General features: G+C 41.3%; 1 protein-coding gene across 10 annotated transcripts in view; it reads left to right on the top strand.

Annotated features, from left to right (window-relative positions):
- Positions 1–21,866, top strand: part of OSBPL1A (oxysterol binding protein like 1A) — a 230,192-nt gene that overhangs the window by 198,813 nt on the left and 9,513 nt on the right. For all 10 annotated transcript variants that reach the window (XM_027526163.1, XM_027526164.1, XM_027526167.1 and 7 more), the window contains 6 exons: positions 11,351–11,485; positions 12,648–12,745; positions 13,820–14,002; positions 18,469–18,576; positions 19,900–19,989; positions 21,110–21,236. In XM_027526163.1, the coding sequence (XP_027381964.1) occupies positions 11,351–11,485; positions 12,648–12,745; positions 13,820–14,002; positions 18,469–18,576; positions 19,900–19,989; positions 21,110–21,236 (741 nt within the window). The remainder of the gene's footprint in view (positions 1–11,350; positions 11,486–12,647; positions 12,746–13,819; positions 14,003–18,468; positions 18,577–19,899; positions 19,990–21,109; positions 21,237–21,866) is intronic.

Here is a 21,866-nt window from a genome sequence, read left to right on the forward strand (position 1 = left end):
TCCAGAGTGGTCCCCAAGGGCTGTCCTGCGAGGTCTTGGTGTGGCCATTTTGGGCGTGATTGGTGTATAAGGATGGCAAGAACCCCTCCGCAATGGTCAACTTATAGAGGTTAGACCTCTTGTGGAGAGGGAGGGGACTGGGTAGCATGAGACGGGAGAGACCTTTGACCATCCAAGGCCCTTCTGTGTAAGGAAGATACATTTTCACGTCTTTGGTAGCTGTGCAAGGTAGGAGGGCTGTTGTGGAGAGAGGATCCAGTGCCAACCTTGGCACACCCAGGGGACAGAGCCCAGGCTGCTGCCAGTGTTGCCTGTCAGTGAAGAACCTAGAAGCCCACTTAGTGCTTGGGTCGCACACCTGGGTGAGCATCCTGCCTGCTGGCAGACTTAGCTTAAGACCAAAACTGAGCTGCTCTCTCTAACCCAGGTCTTAAATATTTGCACGGTTGGCCATTACGATGCTAGGCGTAACACTTATAAACTGTTTTTCATTTCAGACTTGGCCTTGCCTGTGGGTTGTTTATATAGTGCTTAAGGGACAAAGCAGCCTGCTTTTTTTTTCTTCTCAGTTTGTCAGCTGATGAGCAGCTGCAATTAAGAGTTTCTTCGGTTTCATCATTGGTTGCTATTAATTTGCATGGATAAATTTAAACTTTGCTTTCAGCTGGGTCACAAGGTAGAATTGCCTGGCATAAATATTTAATTTTTCCAGCTGACTGAAGCTTTCAGTGATAAAAGCATTCTAGCTCATGTTTCTTCCTGAAACTTGACCTTCATAATATGCATTGTTGCTTTTCCTATTACTGGAATATATACCCTATTAATTGGTTGTATACAGCATCTAGAGAATCCAATACCAAACTTCATTGTCTTGTAAGTAAAAATGGTGTCTCTGTGAATTTCCAAAAGGGAGTGAAATATAATTTATATTGCCACGTTTTTCATTATATATCCATTATATAAATTTAAATTTAAGCAATTAAAATAATTGTAAGATTCAGTTCAGTCGCTCAGTCATGTCCGACTCTTTGCGACCCCATGAATCGCAGCACGCCAGCCCTCCCTGTCCATCACCAACTCCCGGAGTCCACCCAAACCCATGTCCATTGAGTCAGTGATGCCATCCAACCATCTCATCCTCTATCGTCCCCTTGTCCTCCTGCCCTCAATCTTTCCCAGCATCAGGGTCTTTTCCGATGAGTCAGTTCTTTGCATCAGATGGCCAAAGTATTGGAGTTTCAGTTTCAACATCAGTCCTTCCAGTGAACACCCAGGACTGATCTCCTTTAGGATGGACTGGTTGGATCTCCTTGCAGTCCAAGGGACTCTCAACAATCTTCTTCAACACCGCAGTTCAAAAGCATCAATTCTTTGGCGCTCAGCTTTCTTCACAGTCCAACTCTCATGTCCATACATGACCACTGGAAAAACCATAGCCTTTGAGTAGATGGACCTTTGTTGACAAAGTAATGTCTCTGCTTTTTAATATGCTGTCTAGGTTGGTTACAACTTCCCTTCCAAGTTTAATAATAATTACAGGCTAATAGAGGCAAAAAAAATTGCAAGTTCATTGCTGTATTTTAAACAATCTGTTAGACTGTTCTACGCAGTCGAGGTGGTTTTTACGGTTGTCTGGATCTATATTTGTATGTTCCATCGGTGCTTTTTCTGTCCCTTCCACTCCCTGTTGCCTGGGCCACAAGCTTGCCTTTTCATTTCCTTGAATGCTTGCATTCTGAGTTACTGAAAGAAGCAGGAGGAAGGTGTTTAAATTATTCTTGATTATAAAATTAGATTAAGACCCTTTTAGAATTTGGGGAGCTTTTCAAATGATTAAAAAGGAATCTGCCCATTGAATGGATGATAAAACCATGTCCTTTGTAACTTGGTCTCCAGAGTTGACACCACACTCTTTCATTGACGTGCTGCTTCATATGAAGTCTAACCAACAGGTGCTGAATAGCCAGTATCTACCAGGCTTGTGCGGAGAAGGCAATGGCACCCCACTCCAGTACTCTTGCCTGGAAAATCCCATGGACAGAGGAGCCTGGTAGGCTACAGTCCATGGGGTCGCTAGGAGTTGGACACGACTGAGCGACTTCACTTTCACTTTTCACTTTCATGAATTGGAGAAGGAAATGGCAACCCACTCCAGTGTTCTTGCCTGGAGAATCCCAGGGATGGGGAAGCCTGGTGGGCTGCCGTCTATGGGGTCGCACAGAGTCAGACATGACTGAAGCGACTTAGCAGCAGCAGCAGCAGGCTTGTGACTGTCCCATTGTTGCTTGTTTATTTTCTCAGGAATATATATGTGAGGGTACGGCAATGCATAATATAGAGAGAAAAGATTAAGGCCCTAGGCCTGGATTCCCATCTGTCACCGTCATTGTTGTCTAGTCGCTAAGTCATGTCTGACTCTTGTGACCCGATGGACTGTAACCTGCCAGCCTCTTCTGTCCATGGGATTCCGCAGGCAAGAATACTGGAGTGGGTTGCCGTTTCCTTCTCCAGGGGATCTTCCTAACACAGGAATCGAACAGGTCTCCTGCATTGCAGGTGAATTCTTTACCGACTGAGGTATGAGGGAAGCCCTGAGCCACAATAATTGTGTGTGTGTGCATAGTGTGTATGCGTGTGCTCAGTCGTGTCCAACTCTTGTGGCCCCGGGGATGGTAGCCCACCAGGCTTCTCTGCCCATGGAGTTTTCCAGGCAAGAATACTGGAGTGGGGTGCCGTTTCCTACTCCAAGGGATCTTCCCAACACGGGGATCAAACTCGCATCTCTTGCATTTCCTGCTTTAGTAGGCGGATTCTTTACCAGTGGCGCCACCTGGGAAGCCCACCATCATCATGAAAGCAACAGGTGTCACCCACTGGTATGTCTTTTGTTCTCAGAGAGTGTTTAATAGTCATTGTAGTATTTTTAGGGGGGAAAGTTCAAATTCAAACTTCCAGATAAAGTTCTTCATCCTTTACTGAATAAATCCTTTTAAAATTCCTTTAAACCTCACCCTGCTAGTGTGCACCACAAAGCAAAATGTAGAAACGAGAGCAGAGCCAGAAATGGCATCACTCACGTCACATGCCATCAAGGGCCAGGGCTCACATCGCCGCCCTGGTGAAGCCCCTGTCTTCTTGGCGATTGGACCAGACAGAGAGCCTTGGTGGGCCTACACGATGCCTCCCGGCTGGGGCGGGGAGGAGGGGGGAAAGAGGTGTCCTTCCCTCACTCCCTCACCTTTTAAGCTCAGAACTCAAGCCACGCTGCCCCCAGGGTGGCGCTTCTGCAGCTCGGCTGCCAGGTGACAGGACCAGGTATCCCAGCCTTTGAAGCCACCTTGCCTCCTCACAACCTTGGAGGACTTGGCAGGCTTGCGTGTTCTATTAACAGTAATGATTATATAGTTGACATGTGTTGCTCGCTTAATGTATGCCTGGCACTGTGGTGAGTGTTTTGTGTGAACTAATCTAATCCCGACAGCGAAGTCCCCACTTGGTGAAGTGACACAGGTGTTAGGTAGCAGGGGCGTGTGCTCTCAGCCCATTCTTTTCTGTTGTTCTTTTCAAGTTATAGGATACATATAGTGTAATGGTTACCATTTTAGCTGTTTGTAAGAGTGCAGTTCAGTGACATTTGTGCATTACCTTTGTGCAGTCGTCAGCACCACCTCTCCACGAAACTCTTCGTCTCACATAGCCGATGCTCTGCATCCCTGCATCAGCAGCTCCCCGCACCCAGCCCTGGCAGCCACTGTTGTGCTCTCTGTTCCGAAGGCATTCTTTCAGCCACAGCCCTCTGCTGTCCCTGGACCCCAGGACTGGACCATCCTGAGTGTATCTAGCTGCTCCTGCTTTTCCATCATGCCAGATACACTGTGTTTCTTTTGTCTGTTTTATGACTAGCAGAATGTCAGCCTGTGTGTCCTAAGGTGGTCCACCTTCCGTGGTTCGAGGTTGTCAGCTTCCCCATCCCTTCCTTTGGCCAGGCTGAAAGTGTTAAGATTTTTAAATTGTATCTCTTGTTTTACCCCTGATTGTAAGAGAAATACATGTCCCTTTTAGGAAATTTAGAAAATACAGAAAAGCGCAAAGATCATCAAGATTACCTGGACTTCCAACTCCTAGAGACAACCGCTGTTAACTTTTTGATACCGCTACCTTCTAATATTTGTCTATATAACATATAGTTTACAAAATATTTTTAAACATGTTGCATTGTAACCTATTATTTCACACATTTCCTCACGTGAACTAGTATCCATCATTCAACAAGAGGGTTCTGAGCTCAGGGAGTTGGTATTCCAGTGAAAGAGTCGAGAGAGGCTAGTGCTTTGTGATAAATGCCGGAATCGGAGTAAACTCGGGGCAGTGGGAGTACACGGGAGGCATGGGGGCAGGGGCACCTGTGTTGTGCTCTGTTCTGAGGGGTGAGGACACAGCCAAGTGTGAGCTTTCACCCTTCCCTCGGGAGTTGTGTCACTGGGTACTTAGCAAGTCATGCTGGTTAGTACCCCGACATAGCAGCAGGTCGTCCAGTCTGTGATCAGATGCTCACTTGTACAGTACAGATTATGTGTTCCAGGAGCTGGGAGAGGTGAGAAATCAAGGAGGAGAGGCTTGACCTGGGCTTTGAAGTTCTGCTGGGGAGGAGATACAAGCGTTAAGGGAAGTGAGGAGGGCGTTCCAGGTCAGGACTGGCTATAACAAGACTTTTATGTTTTTAAACATTAACTAATTGATTAGACTGGGCGGGATCTTTAGTTGCAGCATGTGGGATCTAGTTCCCTTGAACAGGGATCGAATCTACACTCCTGGGAGTGTGAAAAGTTTCTAGAAAGATATGTTGGAAGAATTTTATTTCTATATGTGTACTTTGTATGGTCAAGTTGCTTTAAAAGAGACGATCTCAGTGAACTTTTTTTTTTTTAGGTACTATTGACAAATATTTAAAGTCTGTATCAAGATGATTGGATGTCTGTATGTATTGTGACAGGATTCCCCCATCAAGCTAATTAACACACCCAGCCCCTCACATGTGTAGCTTTTTTTGGTGACAGCATTTAAGTTCTACTCTTCTTTCATTTATACAAAACAGCATTATCAGTTGTCTGCCATGTTACGTGGTAGATCCTCAGGACTTATTTATATTATAACTGAAAGTTCATACACTTTTACCAACTTCTGCCTAATTTCCCCACCCTGAAGCCCTTAGGCAATGACTTTCTACTATGTTTTTATTGGTTCAGTATTTTTTTTTTTTTTATGGTTTGCCTATGTATGATACAATGCCATATTGTCTGACTGGTTTATTTCACTTAGCATAAGTACCTCCAGTTTCATCCGTGTTGTCATAAATGGCAAAATTTCCTTTGTGAGGCCAAGTAATATTAATGTGTATGTGCACATATAGATACACACACACACACACACACACAACCCATGTTTTCTTGATCCATTTATCCATTGATGGACACTTAGTTTGTTTCCATTGTGTATTCTTGGCAAGAATTAATTGACCATAAATGCATGGATTTATTTCTTGGCTCTCTATTCCATTCATCCACCTGTCCATTTCTATGCCAGTTCTGTACTATTTTGATTAGTATATCTTTGTGATATAGTTTGGAATCAGGGGGCTTGATGCCTCCAGCTTTATTGTTCTTTCTCAAGATTGGCTATTCAAGGTCTTTTGTGGTCCTATACAAATTTCAGGATTGTTTTTCTTTTATCTGTGAAAAATGCCTTTGGAATTTTGATAAGGATTGCATTGACTAGATCACTTTGGGTGGTCTGGACATTTTAACAACTTTTGTAATCCATGAGTACAGAATATCTTTCCATTTATTCCTGTCTTCTGTGATTTCTTTTGTTAACGTCTTACAGTTTTCACTGTGATCTTTCACCTCCTTGGTTAAATTTATTCCTAAGTATTTTATTCTTTTTGATGATATTGTAAATGGGATTGCTTCTGATAGCTTATTCTTGGTGTATTGAAACACAACTGGTTTTTATAAGTTGGTTTTGTGCCCTGCAGCTCACTGAACTCACATATTGGTTCCAGTGGTGTTTTGGTGGAGTCTTTAGGGTTTTCTATTTATAATATCATTTGCAAATAGAGATAATTTTACTTCTTACTTCCTAATTTGAATGCATTTTCTTTTTCTTGCATTAGTACTCTGGCTAGAACTTACCATGAAAGGATGAATTTTGTCAAATGCTTTTTCTGCACATCTATTGAAATGATCATATATTTTTATTCTTCATTTTACTAATGTGGTATATCATGTTGATTGACTGGCTTGTGTTGAACCATCCTGCTTCTCAGGAATAAATCCCACTTGATCATGGTATATGACCCTTTAAATGTATTGTTGAGTTCAGCTTGGTAATGTTTTCTTTTACATCTGTGTTCATAGTGGATATTGGCCTATAATTTTCTTTTCTGGGTCTGCCTTTGTCCTTCTCTGGTTTTAGTGTCAGGATAATGTTGACCTTTGATGCTTTTGAACTGTGGTGTTGGAGAAGACTCTTGAGAGTCCCTTGGACTGCAAGAAGATCCAACCAGTCCATTCTGAAGGAGATCAGCCCTGGGATTTCTTTGGAAAGAATGATGCTGAAGCTGAAACTCCAGTACTTTGGCCACCTCATGCAAAGAGTTGACTCACTGGAAAAGACTCTGATGGTGTGAGGGATTGGGGGCAGGAGGAGAAGGGGACGACAGAGGATGAGATGGATGGATGGCATCACTGACTCGATGGACGTGAGTCTGAGTGAACTCCGAGAGTTGGTGATGGACAGGGAGGCCTGGCGTGCCGCAGTTCATGGGGTCGCAAAGAATTGGACACGACTGAGTGACTGAACTGAACTGAACTGAATGTTCACCTTGTAAAATGACTGGCAATGTTCCCTCCTCTTCTGTTTTTGAATAGTTTGAGAAGGATCAGTATTAATTTCACTTTAAATGTCTGGCAGAATTCACCAGTCAAAATATCTGGTCTTAAACTTTTGTTTGTTGACAGGTCTTTGATTACTGCTTCAGTCTCTTTACTAGTAATTGGTCTGTTCAGATTTCCTGTTTCTACATGATTCAATTTTGTTAGGTTGTTTTTTTCCAGGAATTTATCCATTTCTGAGGTTGTTGATATTTCTTCCTACAGTCTTGATTCCACCTTGTGATTCATCCAGCCTTCTCATGATGTACTCTGCATATAAGTTAAATAAGCAGGGTGACATTATACAGCCTTGTTGTACTCCTTTCTCAGTTTTTAACCAGGTATTTGTTCCGTGTCGTTCTAACTGCTGCTTTTTGACTTGCATACAGCTTTCTCAGGAGACAGGTAAGGTAAGGTGGTCTGATACTCCCTAATGTTTATGTTTAGGATTCTGTTTTTTAATCTTCATTCTAGAGTTAAAAGTGAACTACTTAGCCCCATTCAATATTTGACTATCCTTCAGTTAAATTTTTCTGTAAAGAAAATGACCATGATTGAATGAACAGATTGGAAGTACTGCTCCTCCCTTTGATGTTAAAAGAAAATGTGACTTCCAGGCAGCAGTAGTAGGAGTACAAATAGGATAAAGGGTTTTTGGAAGGCATTCAGCTTGGTAGTAATGATAAAAATTTTAAATGAGTGCACACCTTTGACCTAAAAAACCCACTTATAGAAATTTACCTTAAAACCATATTTGCTCATGTTCTAAAATATTAAATTGTTCATGGTATAGCTATATATGAAAGTGAAAGTGAAGTTGCTCAATCGTGTCTGACTCTTCGCGACACTGTGGACTGTAGCCTACCAGGCTCCTCCATCTGTGGGGTTCTCCAGGCAGGAATACTGGAGTGGGTTGCCATTCCCTTCTATATATATATAGACTTAAAAATTTTTTTTAATGAATAAATGTAGCATTTGCTAATGTGCCCAGAACTAGTCTAAGTGTTTTGCAAGTATTGGTCTTAGAAGAATGCCTTGTAGTAGATTATGCTATATACATTGTTAGATTAATGCCATGGTATTGTAAGGACGCTGGCAGAGTTTAACTTGGCCGGAGTTGCATGATTGCTAAATGAGAGAGCCTGTCATGGAGCTCAGCCTGGTTCTGATGTCTTAACCACTAAATAGCACAGGGATTACAAAAAACTTGACAGACTTAGGTATGTACTGTACGTGTGCGTAAGACCTCCAAACACAGGGACAGCAAAAAAGGCAAGTAAATGAGCCAGTACACAGAGCAGATGCCATGTGTTAAAAAACTCCAGTAAGGTATATGTGTACACACACATGTACACACATGTGTGCAAACGCACAGCAGTGTGCCCCAAACTGTGGTTGATGCTTTGGCTCTAAGGAAAGGAACATTTTCATGTTTTTACTTCTATTACTGAGCATTGCATATTCCTCTTTAAAAAAAAAAAAAAAACCATGAAGGTATTTTAAGTAAAAGAGAGAGAGTCTGAGACATCTCAGTTAAGACAAGCCTTGGCAGTCCCCGCTTTCTTGACTTGGCCCACCATTGAGTTTCTGCATTTACCAAGATCTCAGGGTGTCACATAGTAAAGAGCCTTCTGTTCTTTATCTCCTTATACATTCCTGTTCTCTTTTGTCTTCCCAGAGAGGCAGTGTAAACCTATCATTTCTTTTCATTACATTGAGCTGCTACATCTGTCTGCATTCTGCAGTATTTTATGATAATAAATGAGCTTCTTGTGTGTGTGTGTGCGTGTGCCCATGCTGGTTGTAGTTTTGTGAAGGTCACTTTAGTCTTAATTGTGCACATCTGTAAGAATGTAGATGTTTAGAAAGGTGGGTGGAAGCAGATGGCATTCCACTTGGGTGGTGCCTTGGGGTTGTTCACATGATCGTGGTTTTAGTTAGCAGGTTTCATGAAAGACCTGATTCCTATGAGAAAGGTAAATAATGATAGGTGGAAGATTGGGAAAATTATCAGAATAATCTAGAGAAAACCAAAATCAGATCAGATCAGTCGCTCAGTCGTGTCTGACTCTTTGCGACCCCATGAATCGCAACATGCCAGGCCTCCCTGTCCATCACCAACTCCCGGAGTTCACTCAGACTCACATCCATCGAGTCAGTGATGCCATCCAGCCATCTCATCCTCTGTCGTCCCCTTCTCCTCTTGCCCCCAATCCCTCCCAGCATCAGAGTCTCCTCCAGTGAGTCAACTCTTTGCATGAGGTAGCCAAAGTACTGGAGTTTCAGCTTTAGCATCATTCCTTCCAAAGAAATCCCAGGGCTGATCTCCTTCAGAATGGACTGGTTGGATCTCCTTGCAGTCCAAGGGACTCTCAAAAGTCTTCTCCAACACCACAGTTCAAAAGCATCAATTCTTCGGCGCTCAGCCTTCTTCACAGTCCAACTCTCACATCCATATATGACCACAGGAAAAACCATAGCCTTGACTAGACGGACCTTTGTTGGCAAAGTAATGTCTCTGCTTTTGAATATGCTATCTAGGTTGGTCATCACTTTCCTTCCAAGGAGTAAGCGTCTTTTAATTTCATGGCTGCAGTCACCATCTGCAGTGGTTTTGGAGCCCAGAAAAATAAAGTCAGCCACTGTTTCCCCATCTATTTCCAATGAAGTGATGGGACCGGATGCCATGATCTTCATTTTCTGAATGTTGAGCTTTAAGCCAACTTTTTCACTCTCCACTTTCACTTTCATCAACAGGCTTTTTAGTTCCTCTTCACCTTCTGCCATAAGGGTGGTGTCATCTGCATATCTGAGGTTATTGATATTTCTCCCGGCAACCTTGATCCCAGCTTGTGTTTCTTCTAGTCCAGCGTTTCTCATGATGTACTCTGCATATAAGTTAAATAAGCAGAGTGACAATATACAGCCTTAATGTACTCCTTTTCCTATTTGGAACCAGTCTGTTGTTCCATGTCCAGTTCTAACTGTTGCTTCCTGACCTGCATACAGATTTCTCAAGAGGCAGGTCAGGTGGTCTGGTATTCCCATCTCATTCAGAATTTTCCACAGTTTATTGTGATCCACACAGTCAAAGGCTTTGGCATAGTCAATAAAGCAGAAATAGATGTTTTTCTGGAACTCTCTTGCTTTTTCCATGATCCAGTGGATGTTGGCAATTTGATCTCTGGTTCCTCTGCCTTTTCTAAAACCAGCTTGAACATCAGGAGGTTCACGGTTCATGTATTGCTGAAGCGTGGCTTGGACAATTTTGAGCATTACTTTGCTAGCATGTGAGATGAGTGCAATTGTGCGGTAGTTTGAGCATTCTTTGGCATTGCCTTTCTTTGGGATTGGAATGAAAACTGACCTTTTCCAGTCCTGTGGCCACTGCTGAGTTTTCCAAATTTGCTGGCATATTGAGTGCAGCACTTTCACAGCATCATCTTTCAGGATTTGGAATAGCTCAACTGGAATCCCAAGATAAGTTTGTTATCTAAAGAATGTTTTTTTAAGATCCTATGGTGCTGCTGTTTGCTGGCAGGATATGGTAGGGAGAGTGACAGTGTTACTTGCTCGGTTGTATCCGACTGTTTGCTTCCCCATGGACTGTAGCCCACCAGGCTCCTCTGTCCATGCAGTTCTCCAGGCAAGAATACTGGAGTGGGTTGCCATTCCCTTCTCTAGGGGATCTCCCGACCCAGGGATTGAACCCAGGTCTCCTATGTTGCAGGCGGATTCACCGTCTGAGCCACCAGGGAAGCCCCAGGATATGGTAAACGGAGGTGAAAGGTTGCAATTGAGGTTAGAGGACCCCTCCCAGTCATTAAATTATTCTTGGAAGTCTACATGATTGTGTCGTTCTATCAGACAGAATTAAATATCTATTCTGTAAAATATACATTAGCCATCTAGCACCCTAGTTCATAATGTATATGGACGTGCTCAGAAAACCTCAGTATTGTCTGTGAAAAGCAGTCTGAAGTTCTTCTGAAAAATCGTCCACAAAAGTGGTCTGAGTGGTAGCTTCCTAGCCCGGTGTGGAGGTGTTCGGTCTTGCGTCCCCATCACCTTCATTTGTCATTTGCTAATTCTGATCTGAGGCAAACTTATTAACAGTCGTCATCTCAGTGATCAGACTTATTAACAGTCATCATCTCAGTGATCACTAGTAGACTGCAGGCTCCTCAAAGCCAAGGAAGAACGTCTGGGTAGTCTTTGTATTTCCTTCAAGGCCTAGAACAGTATATTCCACATGGCTAGATGGTCTGGGAAGACTTAGGAAATTGAACTAATGCTAATTAAATTTCATGGGTCGCTGTTGTCTGTGACTTTCTTTCCAGGAACATGTTATGTCGAGACGGAAGCATGTAGGTTTACTGTGTATTTTGGACATCAGTTTCCATTTTCTTATTCACTAGGAACTCTCCAAGATCACCATGCCAGTTATATTTAATGAGCCTTTGAGCTTCCTCCAGCGACTCACTGAATATATGGAGCATACATACCTCATCCACAAGGCCAGTTCGCTCGCTGATCCTGTGGAAAGGATGCAGGTGCGTGTCACCAAGCCCTGGGAAAGACTGACGTCTTGGAAGGTCTTCTCTGCCACCTCCCCTACCTCCTTGTGCCCAACCTACACGCACAGAAGTCATGTTAAGTTTAATGCGAGGTTAGGAAATGTTATTAATACATAGCATGTTTGGAGTGTCATCTGTGTTCCTTCTGCAGACCAATGAGGATTGGAAGAAAGCAGAAAGGTCCAAAACCAAACCTGAGTTTGGTGAGCTGTTTCTGAGTCATTGTTTTAGAAAGTGGCATTGTGTTAGGGGAAGACACTTCAGCCTTTCAGACTTCTCAGAGTGTTTCTAGGAAGACATGTATATACATACACATATAAATAAGTGTATTTATGCTTATGTGCTTATATAAATATGCACATACTACTATAGGTTAAAAAAGAGGACAAGAAGGAATTGTACTTCTTGATTTTTTTTTTGAAGGGAAATATTCATGTGATATATATGGATGGACTAGACACAGGGAGAGTGGATACATTGTTCTCCTTCCAACAAAGCAGTAGCATTCTAAATGGAGTCTTGTGTCCTTCCATGTATGTAAAGCAGCTTTTCCCAACCTCACTGGACTTGATACCAATTTGTTTGGTTTTATCTCTTCACCCCATCCTAAAAGGGATGTGAAAGTGTTAGTCAGGCATGTCTGACTCTTTGCAACCCAGTGGACTGTAGCCTACCAGGCTCCTCTGTCCATGGGATTTCCCAGACAAGAATACTGGAGTGGGTTGCCATTCCCTTCTCCAGGGGATCTTCTAGATCCAGGGATCAAACCTGAGTCTCCTGCATTGCAGACAGATTCTTTACCATCTGCTGATGTACTTTTTAGAAATTGTAAAGGAATTAAAAGTAATGTCAGATTTGAGAGTCTTTTTTTAAAGTCCTTGAGAGTATTTGTAACACTGTGAGTATATTTATAAAAACCACAGTTGGGATGACTTACAGGAAGAGACTCAGAGTCATTTTCATTCTGAATATCCACATTGGCTTATTAGTTTGCTTATTAAGCCATCTTTAACATGCAACATAATTAAACTCCGCAGAATCATTTTGTACATTACTGTCTTCAGCAAAATTTCAGTTCCTGAAAGAGTAAGGAGCCAGCGAGGCTGTTTTTAACTTATGCTCACGCTCTGTCCCCCAGTGTGTGGCTGCATTTGCTGTCTCCGCTGTTGCCTCGCAGTGGGAACGCACTGGAAAGCCTTTCAACCCACTCCTGGGAGAGACTTATGAGTTAGTTCGGTAAGATCTTCCACTCTATTCCAGGCGGATAGTTGAATTTGCATGATTTATATAGCTCTTCAAGTGAAAATGGGTATTTTTGGGGCATTTACCAACATTTTGTAAGACTGGAGAAAAGGTAACAACTTTGATGTTTGTTTCTGTGATAGTTGTTATTTTAGAGACTGTCAAAAATATGAAAGCATATATAAAGTGGACCGTTATTAAAAGTAAACGCAAGAATTTCAGTATTCCTGATCTTGCAGGATTAGCTATCATCCTTTCTACTTATGTAGCCCATTAGGATAGATTTTTAAAAAATAACTGTATAAAATATATTAGCATAAACTGTGATTGTTGGCATAGAGGCAGTGAATGTGTCTAAGGGTGCAGTACTGTCTGCCTGCCGTCGCTTGCTTCTTTACACACAGAGAATTCATTTGTTTTTTGTTTTTCTGAATCTTTCTCTTGGTCCACAAGTTTTGATCTCATTTATTCCCTAGATGTTTGAAAAGGAAACAGTGTAGATTCTTCTTAGTATAAAATGGGATGATACGTTTTAAATTTACATGGCTAGTATTGTCAGTTCATGAAAATCACTGCAGTTCATGGGTATTCCTTATTTTAATGTGTTTAAGTAGCTCGATGTATAATAACATTGGTTTTAGTTGTTTGGGATGCATTTTTGCAGTTTCTCATGTATTGTCCTTTTCATCAGGATGATAATAAAGAATCGTTCAGTTTGTCAAATCCGTTTCCTTAATACTTTAACATTGCTTTTTAAAAAGATTTATTTTTAATTGGAGCATAGTTGCTTTACAATGTGTTGGTTTCTGCTGTACAACGACATGACTCCGCTATAAGTATACATATATCCCCTTCCTCCTGAGCCTCCCTCTCACCCCCGCACCCCCTTCCCACCTCTCATCACAGAGCACCAAGCTGAGCCCTCTGTGCTATACAGCAGCTTCTGATGTATATTTTATACATGGTACATATATTAGCATTGCTTTCAGACTGAAATGACAATAATGTATATATTTTGTGATGAGTTTATTATAACACTACCTTTTTTTTTTTTTTTTTGATCTTAAGAGATGACCTTGGTTTCAGACTCATCTCTGAGCAGGTCAGCCATCACCCACCCATTAGTGCATTTCATGCTGAAGGATTAAACAATGATTTCATCTTTCATGGCTCAATCTATCCCAAACTGAAGTTCTGGGGGAAGAGTGTAGAAGCAGAACCCAAAGGAACCATCACGTTGGAGCTTCTTGAGTGAGTTGGAATCATACATTTTACTCATTTCGTGTGTACCTATGCTATGCTAAGTCACTTCATTCGTGTCCAGCTGGGTGCGACCCCATAGACGGCAGCCCACCAGGCTCCCCCATCCCTGGGATTCTCCAGGCAAGAACACTGGAGTGGGTTGCCATTTCCTTCTCCAATGCATGAAAGTGAAAAGTGAAAGTAAAGTCGCTTAATTGTGTCCAACTCATTAGTATATACACTTACACGCAGACCTGACCTTGTTGTTCAAAAGCTGGAGAAAACAAAGCTGCTTTTATAAGACACAAATTTTCTACTGTCATGTAAAAGACTTTGAGAAATGTGGCAACAGCCATGGTTAATCAGCCTAGGTATGTGTAAACAGTTTAACTTGATATATGACAGTGGTTTTATGTAGATCTATTTTAAGATTAAGTGGAGTTAATCAGTCCATGACATTATCATGGTAATAATGCCTTGTTTAATCATCTTTTACAATGAAGTCACTTTGAGAAATATTGAAATAACAATCACATTGGCACATCTTAGGCATTAGGTTAGTTGAAAGTTCTCTTCTTTTGCGATAGAAAAAAGATTGCCATGAAATATCTCTCCATTTATTTGTGTCATCTTCAATTTTGTTCATTACTGTCTTACCATTTTCAATATACAAGTCTTTCACATCCTTGCTTAAATTTATTTCTAGGTTTTTTCTTTTTTTTTTGATGCAATTGTAAGTAAAATTGTTAATTCTGTGCTCATGGATTGAAAAAGTACTGTTAAACTTTGTCATACTATACAAAGCAGTGTACAGATTCAGTGTAGTCTCTATCAAAATTCCAATAACGTTTTTTGCACAAATTAAAGAAGACAGTGCTACAGTTTGTATGGGATCACAGAAGACCCCAAATTGGCAAAGCAGTCTTGAGAAAGCAGAACAAAGCTGGAGGCATCATGCTCCCTGATTTCAAACTGTATTACAAAGCTATACTAATTAAAATATATGATATTGGCATTAAAACAGATATATAAATCAGTGAAACAGAGTAGAGAGCCCAAAAAATAAGTCCATGCTAGTAGGGTCAAGTAAATTAAACAAAGAAGGCAAGAATATACAGTGGAATGACAGTCTTCTCAGTGGTGTTGGAGAAATTGGACAGACACATGCACAAAAGTGAAACTGGACCACTGTTTTATACTATACACAAAATTGGCTCAAGGTGGATTACAAACTTGAACATAAGACTGAAAGTCATAAAACTTCTAGAAGAAAACGTAGGTGGTAGACTCCTTGACATAGGTCTTGGCAATGATGTTTTGAATCTGACACCAAAAAGAATAAAAGCAAAAATAAACAAGTGGGACTATATCAAATTAAAAAGCTTCTGCACAGTAAAGAAAACCATCAACAAAATGAAAACGCAGCCTACTGAATAGGAGAAAATACTTGCAAATCATATAGGCTAACATCCAAAATACAAAAAGAACTCATACCACTCAAGAGCAAAAGAAAAAAAAAGTAATTAAAAAATGGGCCAAAGATCTGAATGGACATTTTTTTCAAAGAAGACATACAGATGATCAACAGGAATGAAAAGATACTGTATGTCATTAATCAAGAAAATGCAAATCAAACCACAGTGAAAGGGAACCCTTGTGCATGGTTGGCAGATGTAAATTGGTTCAGTCTCAATGGAAAACAATTTGGAGATTCCTCAAAAAATTAAAAGTAGAACTACCATGATCCAGCAATTGCACTTTGGAATACTTAGCCAAAGAAGACTAAAACATTATCTCAAAAAGATATCTGCACTCCCATGACATTATTATACATATTATACCTGTATAATGTGTTATATTATATTAATATATATATACACACACCTGTTCCACACAACAGCCAAGATACGGAAGTAACCCTAGTATCCATCATTAGGTGAATGGATAATGAAACTGTGGTACACACACATACACGAATATTATTCAGCCATAAAAAAGAATGAAATCTTGCCACTTGCAACAACGTAGTTGGACCTCAAGGACATTATGCTGAGTGAAATAAGTCAGAGAAAGACAAATACTCTATGACCTCCTCATATGAGAAAAAGAAGGAGAAGGAGAAAAAATAATAAACAGACTTTAATCCTAGAGTGACTCAGATATTGAAATTTGTATCAAAGATTTTAAAGCTGCTGTTATACTCCATGACATAAAGATGAACACTCTTAAAATGAATAGAAAGACGTTGAAGCAAAGAAATTGAAGTATTTCTGGAAATTTTAGTACTGAAAAAATACAATAACAAATGTAATAGCTGGGGTAGACTCAATAGCAGAATAAAGATGATAAAATATGTACAGAATCCACAGGCTGAAAGCTATAAAACCCTGGTTACGGGAATCAAAGACTATCTGGGTAATGGAGAGCCTACCATGCCTCACTGTACTTGGAATCTTTAATGTAATTCATATGTTTGTTCTCCTTTAATTGATCTATAAACAGTGTGTATTAACACAGTCCAAATTTAAACGTCCCAGGATGAATTTTGGTAGATCAAGAGATAGTGGATCCTAAAATTTATTTGGAAAGACAAATGAAACACTGTAGCCAAAATAGTTTTCGAAAAGGAAGAACAGAATGATGAACTCCTACCTCCTAATTTTAAGACTTTATAGTGAAGCTGTTGCCATCAAGACTGTTATATTGACAGAAAGACAGACACATACATCAGTGGAACAGAGAATAGCATCCAAAAACTGACCCACAGAAACATGGTCCACTGATTTTTCACGAAGGTGAAAGAAAGCACTATTCAGTAATGAAGGGTGGTCCTCTCCACAAATGGTGTGAGAACAGTCCGACATGCATGTGTTAAAAAATGAACCTCAACTTACACCTCACACCCTAAGCAAAAATGATCCCAACATAGATCATAGGCTAAAATCTAATGTACAGCTTTAAGATTTTGGAAGAAAACAGGAGAAAATGTTTATAACTTTGGGTTATGCAATGACATCTTATAATACCAAAGGATAATCTAGAAGAGACAAAATTGATAAATTAGATTTTATAAAAATCTGTTGCTCAGTGAAAAACACTCTTAAGAGAACAAAGAGAGAAGTTAGAGATGGATAAACATTATTTGTGAATCATTTATCAACACAGGACTTGTATCTAGAATGTATAAAGCATTCTCAAAACAGTAAGAAAACAGACAACCCAGTAAGAAACTGGACAAAAGATGTGAACAGATACTTTACCAAAGAGATATATGAATGACAAATGAGCACACAAAAACACGCTCAACAGCCTTGGTCATTAGAGAAATGCAAAATTAAAATCATAGTGCGATCCCACTACACACCTATTAGAATGTCTAAAATCAGAATTTTTAGAGCTGACAGTATCAAGTGCTGACTAGGATGCAGGGCACCCAGAATCTCATGTAATACTGGGGGATCTGGTAAAAGAGTAGAGCCACTCTGGAGAATAGTCTGGCTGTTTCTTACAGAGTTGACCTTGTGTTAACCAGATGATTCAGCAGTCCACTCGTAGGCATTTACTCTGGAGAAATAGAGAGGTGTATTTTCACAAAGACCCGTGTGCAGGTGTTTATAGGAGTGTTACTTATAATCACCAAGAACTGAAAGCAACCCAGCATGCTTCAGTGAGTAAATGGTTAAACTGTGATACATTCATATAGTAGAATACTACTCAGAAATAAGGACAAATTATTGATACATAGAATTTGAAATGCATTATACAAATGAAACTAATCTCAAAGGTGACATGGTGTATTATCCCATTTATGTGACACTCTGGAAAAGGCAAAACTATTGCAATGGAGAACAGATGAGTTGTTTAGGAATTCCAGGTGGGGGAAGGTTTGACCATAGAGGGTCAGCATGAGCGAATTTGTGGAGGGTGTGATGGAATTTGTGGTTGTGGTACTAGTTACAGTGATCTACACATGCACTGAAGCTCACAGAAGTGAATTTTACTGCTTGTGAATTAAAAATACATTTAAGCATAAGTGTACGAAGATGTAAAATGAATGTTTTCAAAAGCAAAGATTGTGTAAAATTGGAACTTACTCACATACACAAGTTTTTCCCTTTGGCAAGGTGGAAAGTACCAAATAGACCATTTTTCTTTTCTACCTCTAACTTAATTTATTATGTTTTCACCAAACTTTTGAAGGCTTAAGATGATTGTATACATAGTTTAATTTGGAGTTTGGTAGAAGCATAGTTTTGTTTTTAAGTTTTTGCATCCTTTTAAGAAACAATAAGAATTAACCAGATGATACCTGTTTTACTGGGATTAACATCAGTTTTTATAGTCTTAGAGTTGAGTGCTCTCCAGCAGTCTGATAGGTTATCCTGAGTCACGGCATTTGAGGCAGATGTGCTTTTTAAACAGAGTAACACTTCTCACTTCTTTGTCTGGGCTTTGGCTTTCTTTTTGTTTCCTAGACACAATGAAGCATATACGTGGACGAATCCTACCTGCTGTGTGCACAACATCATCGTGGGAAAGCTCTGGATTGAGCAGTACGGCAACGTGGAGATCACAAACCACAAGTGAGCCGGTCCATCGTCCCCGCCCCTTCATTTGCATCAGAGGGGTCTGGTAGTCTTTCTGTAAAAGTTCTAGTAGAGGACATCCCTGGCAGCCCAGTGGTTAAGACTTCACACTTCCCATGCAGGGGGCCTGGGTTTGATCCCTGGTCTGGGATTGTAGATCCCACATGCCATGTGGTGAGGCCAAAAAAAAAAGTGCATTGCATTGCAAGGAGTCTCCTGGCAGTCCAGTGGTTAAGACTCCACACTTGCACTGTGGAAGGCCTGGGTTCAATCCCTGATTGGGGAACTTGGATTTCACAAGCTATGCAGCTCGGCCAAGAATACATGTATAAAGCATTTTTAAAAGTTCTGTATATATGGGTAAATTTAAAAAAAATCCTAGTAGAGTCTAATGACAACTTAAGAACTGGGCAGTGTAACTCTGTGGTAAACTGAAGCCAGTCCATTTAATGAACAGAATTTAGTAGCTGTGGCTCCCAGGCTAAGTTGCCCCATGGCACGTGGAATATTCAGGACCAGGGATCAAACCCATGTCCCCTGCCTTGGGTTCTGAACCACTGGACCGCCAGGGAAGTCCTTAATGAATAGAGTTTATATTTTTAAGTCTCTAGTTATGGAAGACTGGTGAACTCAGAGCTTCGGCAGCCTCAGGGAATCTTTGTTCCTGCCTCCCTCAGCTCATCATGCTGACACGTTTAGCTTGTATTGTTCACACAGGGGCAGGCGACAGGAGGGACAGGAGAGTTGGAAAGACGTGGATTCAAATCCTACTGTGAGCCTAGGCCCGTATCCTAGTCAGCTCGGGCTGTGGTGACAGAACATGGTGGGCCAGGTAGCTTCAAGGGCAGACGTTTATTTCTCATGCTTCTGGAGACTTGAGGCCCAGGTCAGGGTGCTGGCAGACACAGTGCTGGGTGAAGGCCCTCTTTCTGGTTTGAAGTTGGCTATCTTCTCAAATCTTCGCCTGGCAGAGTGAGGGATCATCTCCCCAGAGTTTCTTATTCAAAGAGCATACATCCATTCAGTTCTACCCTTAGGACCGGATTACCGCCTTACATGGGTGACAAGGCTTCACCATATGAATTGGGACGGGGGGTAGGCAGACATTCATTCCATAGCAGCAGCTCACTTATTTTTTATGAACCTTGCTTTTTCTTTGTGGTAGGTTCAGTACTGATTATGGATTAATTGTGATACTCTCTGTGTGGAGCCTGGTGTGAGTTAGAAAATCAGTAAACAGCAGGTGCTGCCAGAGGGTCACTGTTCTTTGCTGCTGCTTCTGTGTTGAACAATAACCCAAGCTCACTGTCTCCTTTACAGGACTGGGGACAAATGTGTGTTGAATTTTAAGCCGTGCGGCCTTTTTGGTAAAGAATTACACAAAGTTGAAGGCTACATTCAAGATAAAAGGTAAAGTTCCATTTTAAATGTTGACTAGTATAGGTGTTGTTCACTAAGTAAAGTGTTGTTATTAAAATCTGCCAACACCGGAATTCCCTGGTGGTCCAATGGTTAATACTGCATGCTCCCACTGAAGGGGGCACAGGTTCGATCCTTGGTTGGGAAACTTAAGATCCCACATGTTGCGTGGTTCGGCCAAAAAATTTTAAAAAAGGAAGAAGAAAAAGAAAATCTGCTGTTACCTCAGTTCAGTCGCTCAGTCGTGTCTGCCTCTTTGTGACCCCATGGGCTGCAGCACACCAGGCTTCCCTGTTCATCACCAACTCCTGGAGCTTGCTCAAACTTAAAAGTCAGTGATGCCATCCAGCCATCTCATCCTCTGTCATCCCCTTCTCCTCTTGCCTTCAATCTTTCCCAGCGTCAGGGTCTTTTCCAGTGAGTCAGTTCTTTGCATCAGGTGGCCAAAGTATTGGAGCTTCAGCTTCAGTCCTTCCAGTGAATATTCAGGACTGATTTCCTTTAGGATTGACTGGTTTGATCTCCTTGCAGTTGAGGGGACTCTCAGGAATCTTCTCCATCAGTTGGGAGAAGCATCAGTTCTTAAAAAGCATCAGTTCTTCGGTGCTCAGCTTACTTTGTAGTCCAGCTCTCACATCCATACATGACTACTGGAAAAACCTTAGGTTTGACTAGACAGAACTTTGTCAGCAAAGTAATGTCTCTGCTTTTTAACACACTGTCTAGGTTTCCTGCTGTTATCTAGGAAACAGCATTTCAGTAAATTGAGAAATTCTTCTGCAAGAAATGTCTATTTCTTTAAAGAATCTGATTCGTAAGCATCTTTATTTATGAAAAGAGGAGCTTCCTTGATGGCTCAGACTGTAAAGAATCTTCCTGCAATGTAGAAGACTCAGATTCTATCCTTGGGTGTGGAAGATCCCCTGGAGAAGGGCATAGCTACCCACTCCACTCTTGCCTGGAGAATTCCATGGAGCCTGGTGGGCTACAGTCCATGGGATCACAAAGAGCTGGACATGACCGAGCAACCAATACTTTCAGTTTATGATAAGATTCAATTACCCTGAGACACGGGTTTAATTGTTGGCTCAACATCGATTTCTCCTGACAGCAAAAAGAAGCTCCGTGCCCTCTACGGGAAATGGACAGAATGTTTGTACAGTGTTGACCCAGCCACGTTTGATGCTTACAAAAAAAATGATAAGAAAAATACTGAAGAGAAGAAAAACAGCAAACAGGTACACAATCCCAGAAGATGGTATCGAAGGGATCCCTGGATGGTGGCCTGATAGTGGGTCACAGCGTTACCTTTTACACTTGGAGCTGTGCATGTGATGTTTCTCCTTGACCTTTTTGTTGTTGTTGTTACTGTTTTTAACAGCAAAAACATTTTGTATTGGGTAAAGCCAGTTGGAGACCCCAGTTGGATTCCTGGGTCGGGAAAATCTGCTGGAGAAGGGATAGGTTACCCACTCCAGTATTCTTGGACTTCCCTGTGGCTCAGACAGTAAAGAATTCACCTGCAATGTGGGAGATCTGGGTTCGATCCCTGGGTTGGGAAGACCCTCTGGAGAAGGGAACAGCTACCCACTCCAGTATTCTGGCCTGGAGAATCCCTGTGGACAGAGGAGCCTGGCAGGCTACAGTCCATGGGGTCGCAAAGAGTCAGACACGACTGAGTGACTTTCATATAGCCGATTAACAATGGTGTGACAGTCTCAGGTGATCAGCAAAGGGATTCATCCATACACATACATGTATCTGTTCTCCCCTAAATCCCTCTCCCATCAAGGCTGGCACATAACATTGAGCAGAGTTCCATGTGCTATACAGTAATGAACAGATGATTGGACTTGCTACTGATTCTT

Source organism: Bos indicus x Bos taurus, chromosome 24 (assembly GCF_003369695.1).
Source record: "Bos indicus x Bos taurus breed Angus x Brahman F1 hybrid chromosome 24, Bos_hybrid_MaternalHap_v2.0, whole genome shotgun sequence".
In the NCBI taxonomy this organism is placed as follows: domain Eukaryota; kingdom Metazoa; phylum Chordata; class Mammalia; order Artiodactyla; family Bovidae; genus Bos; species Bos indicus x Bos taurus.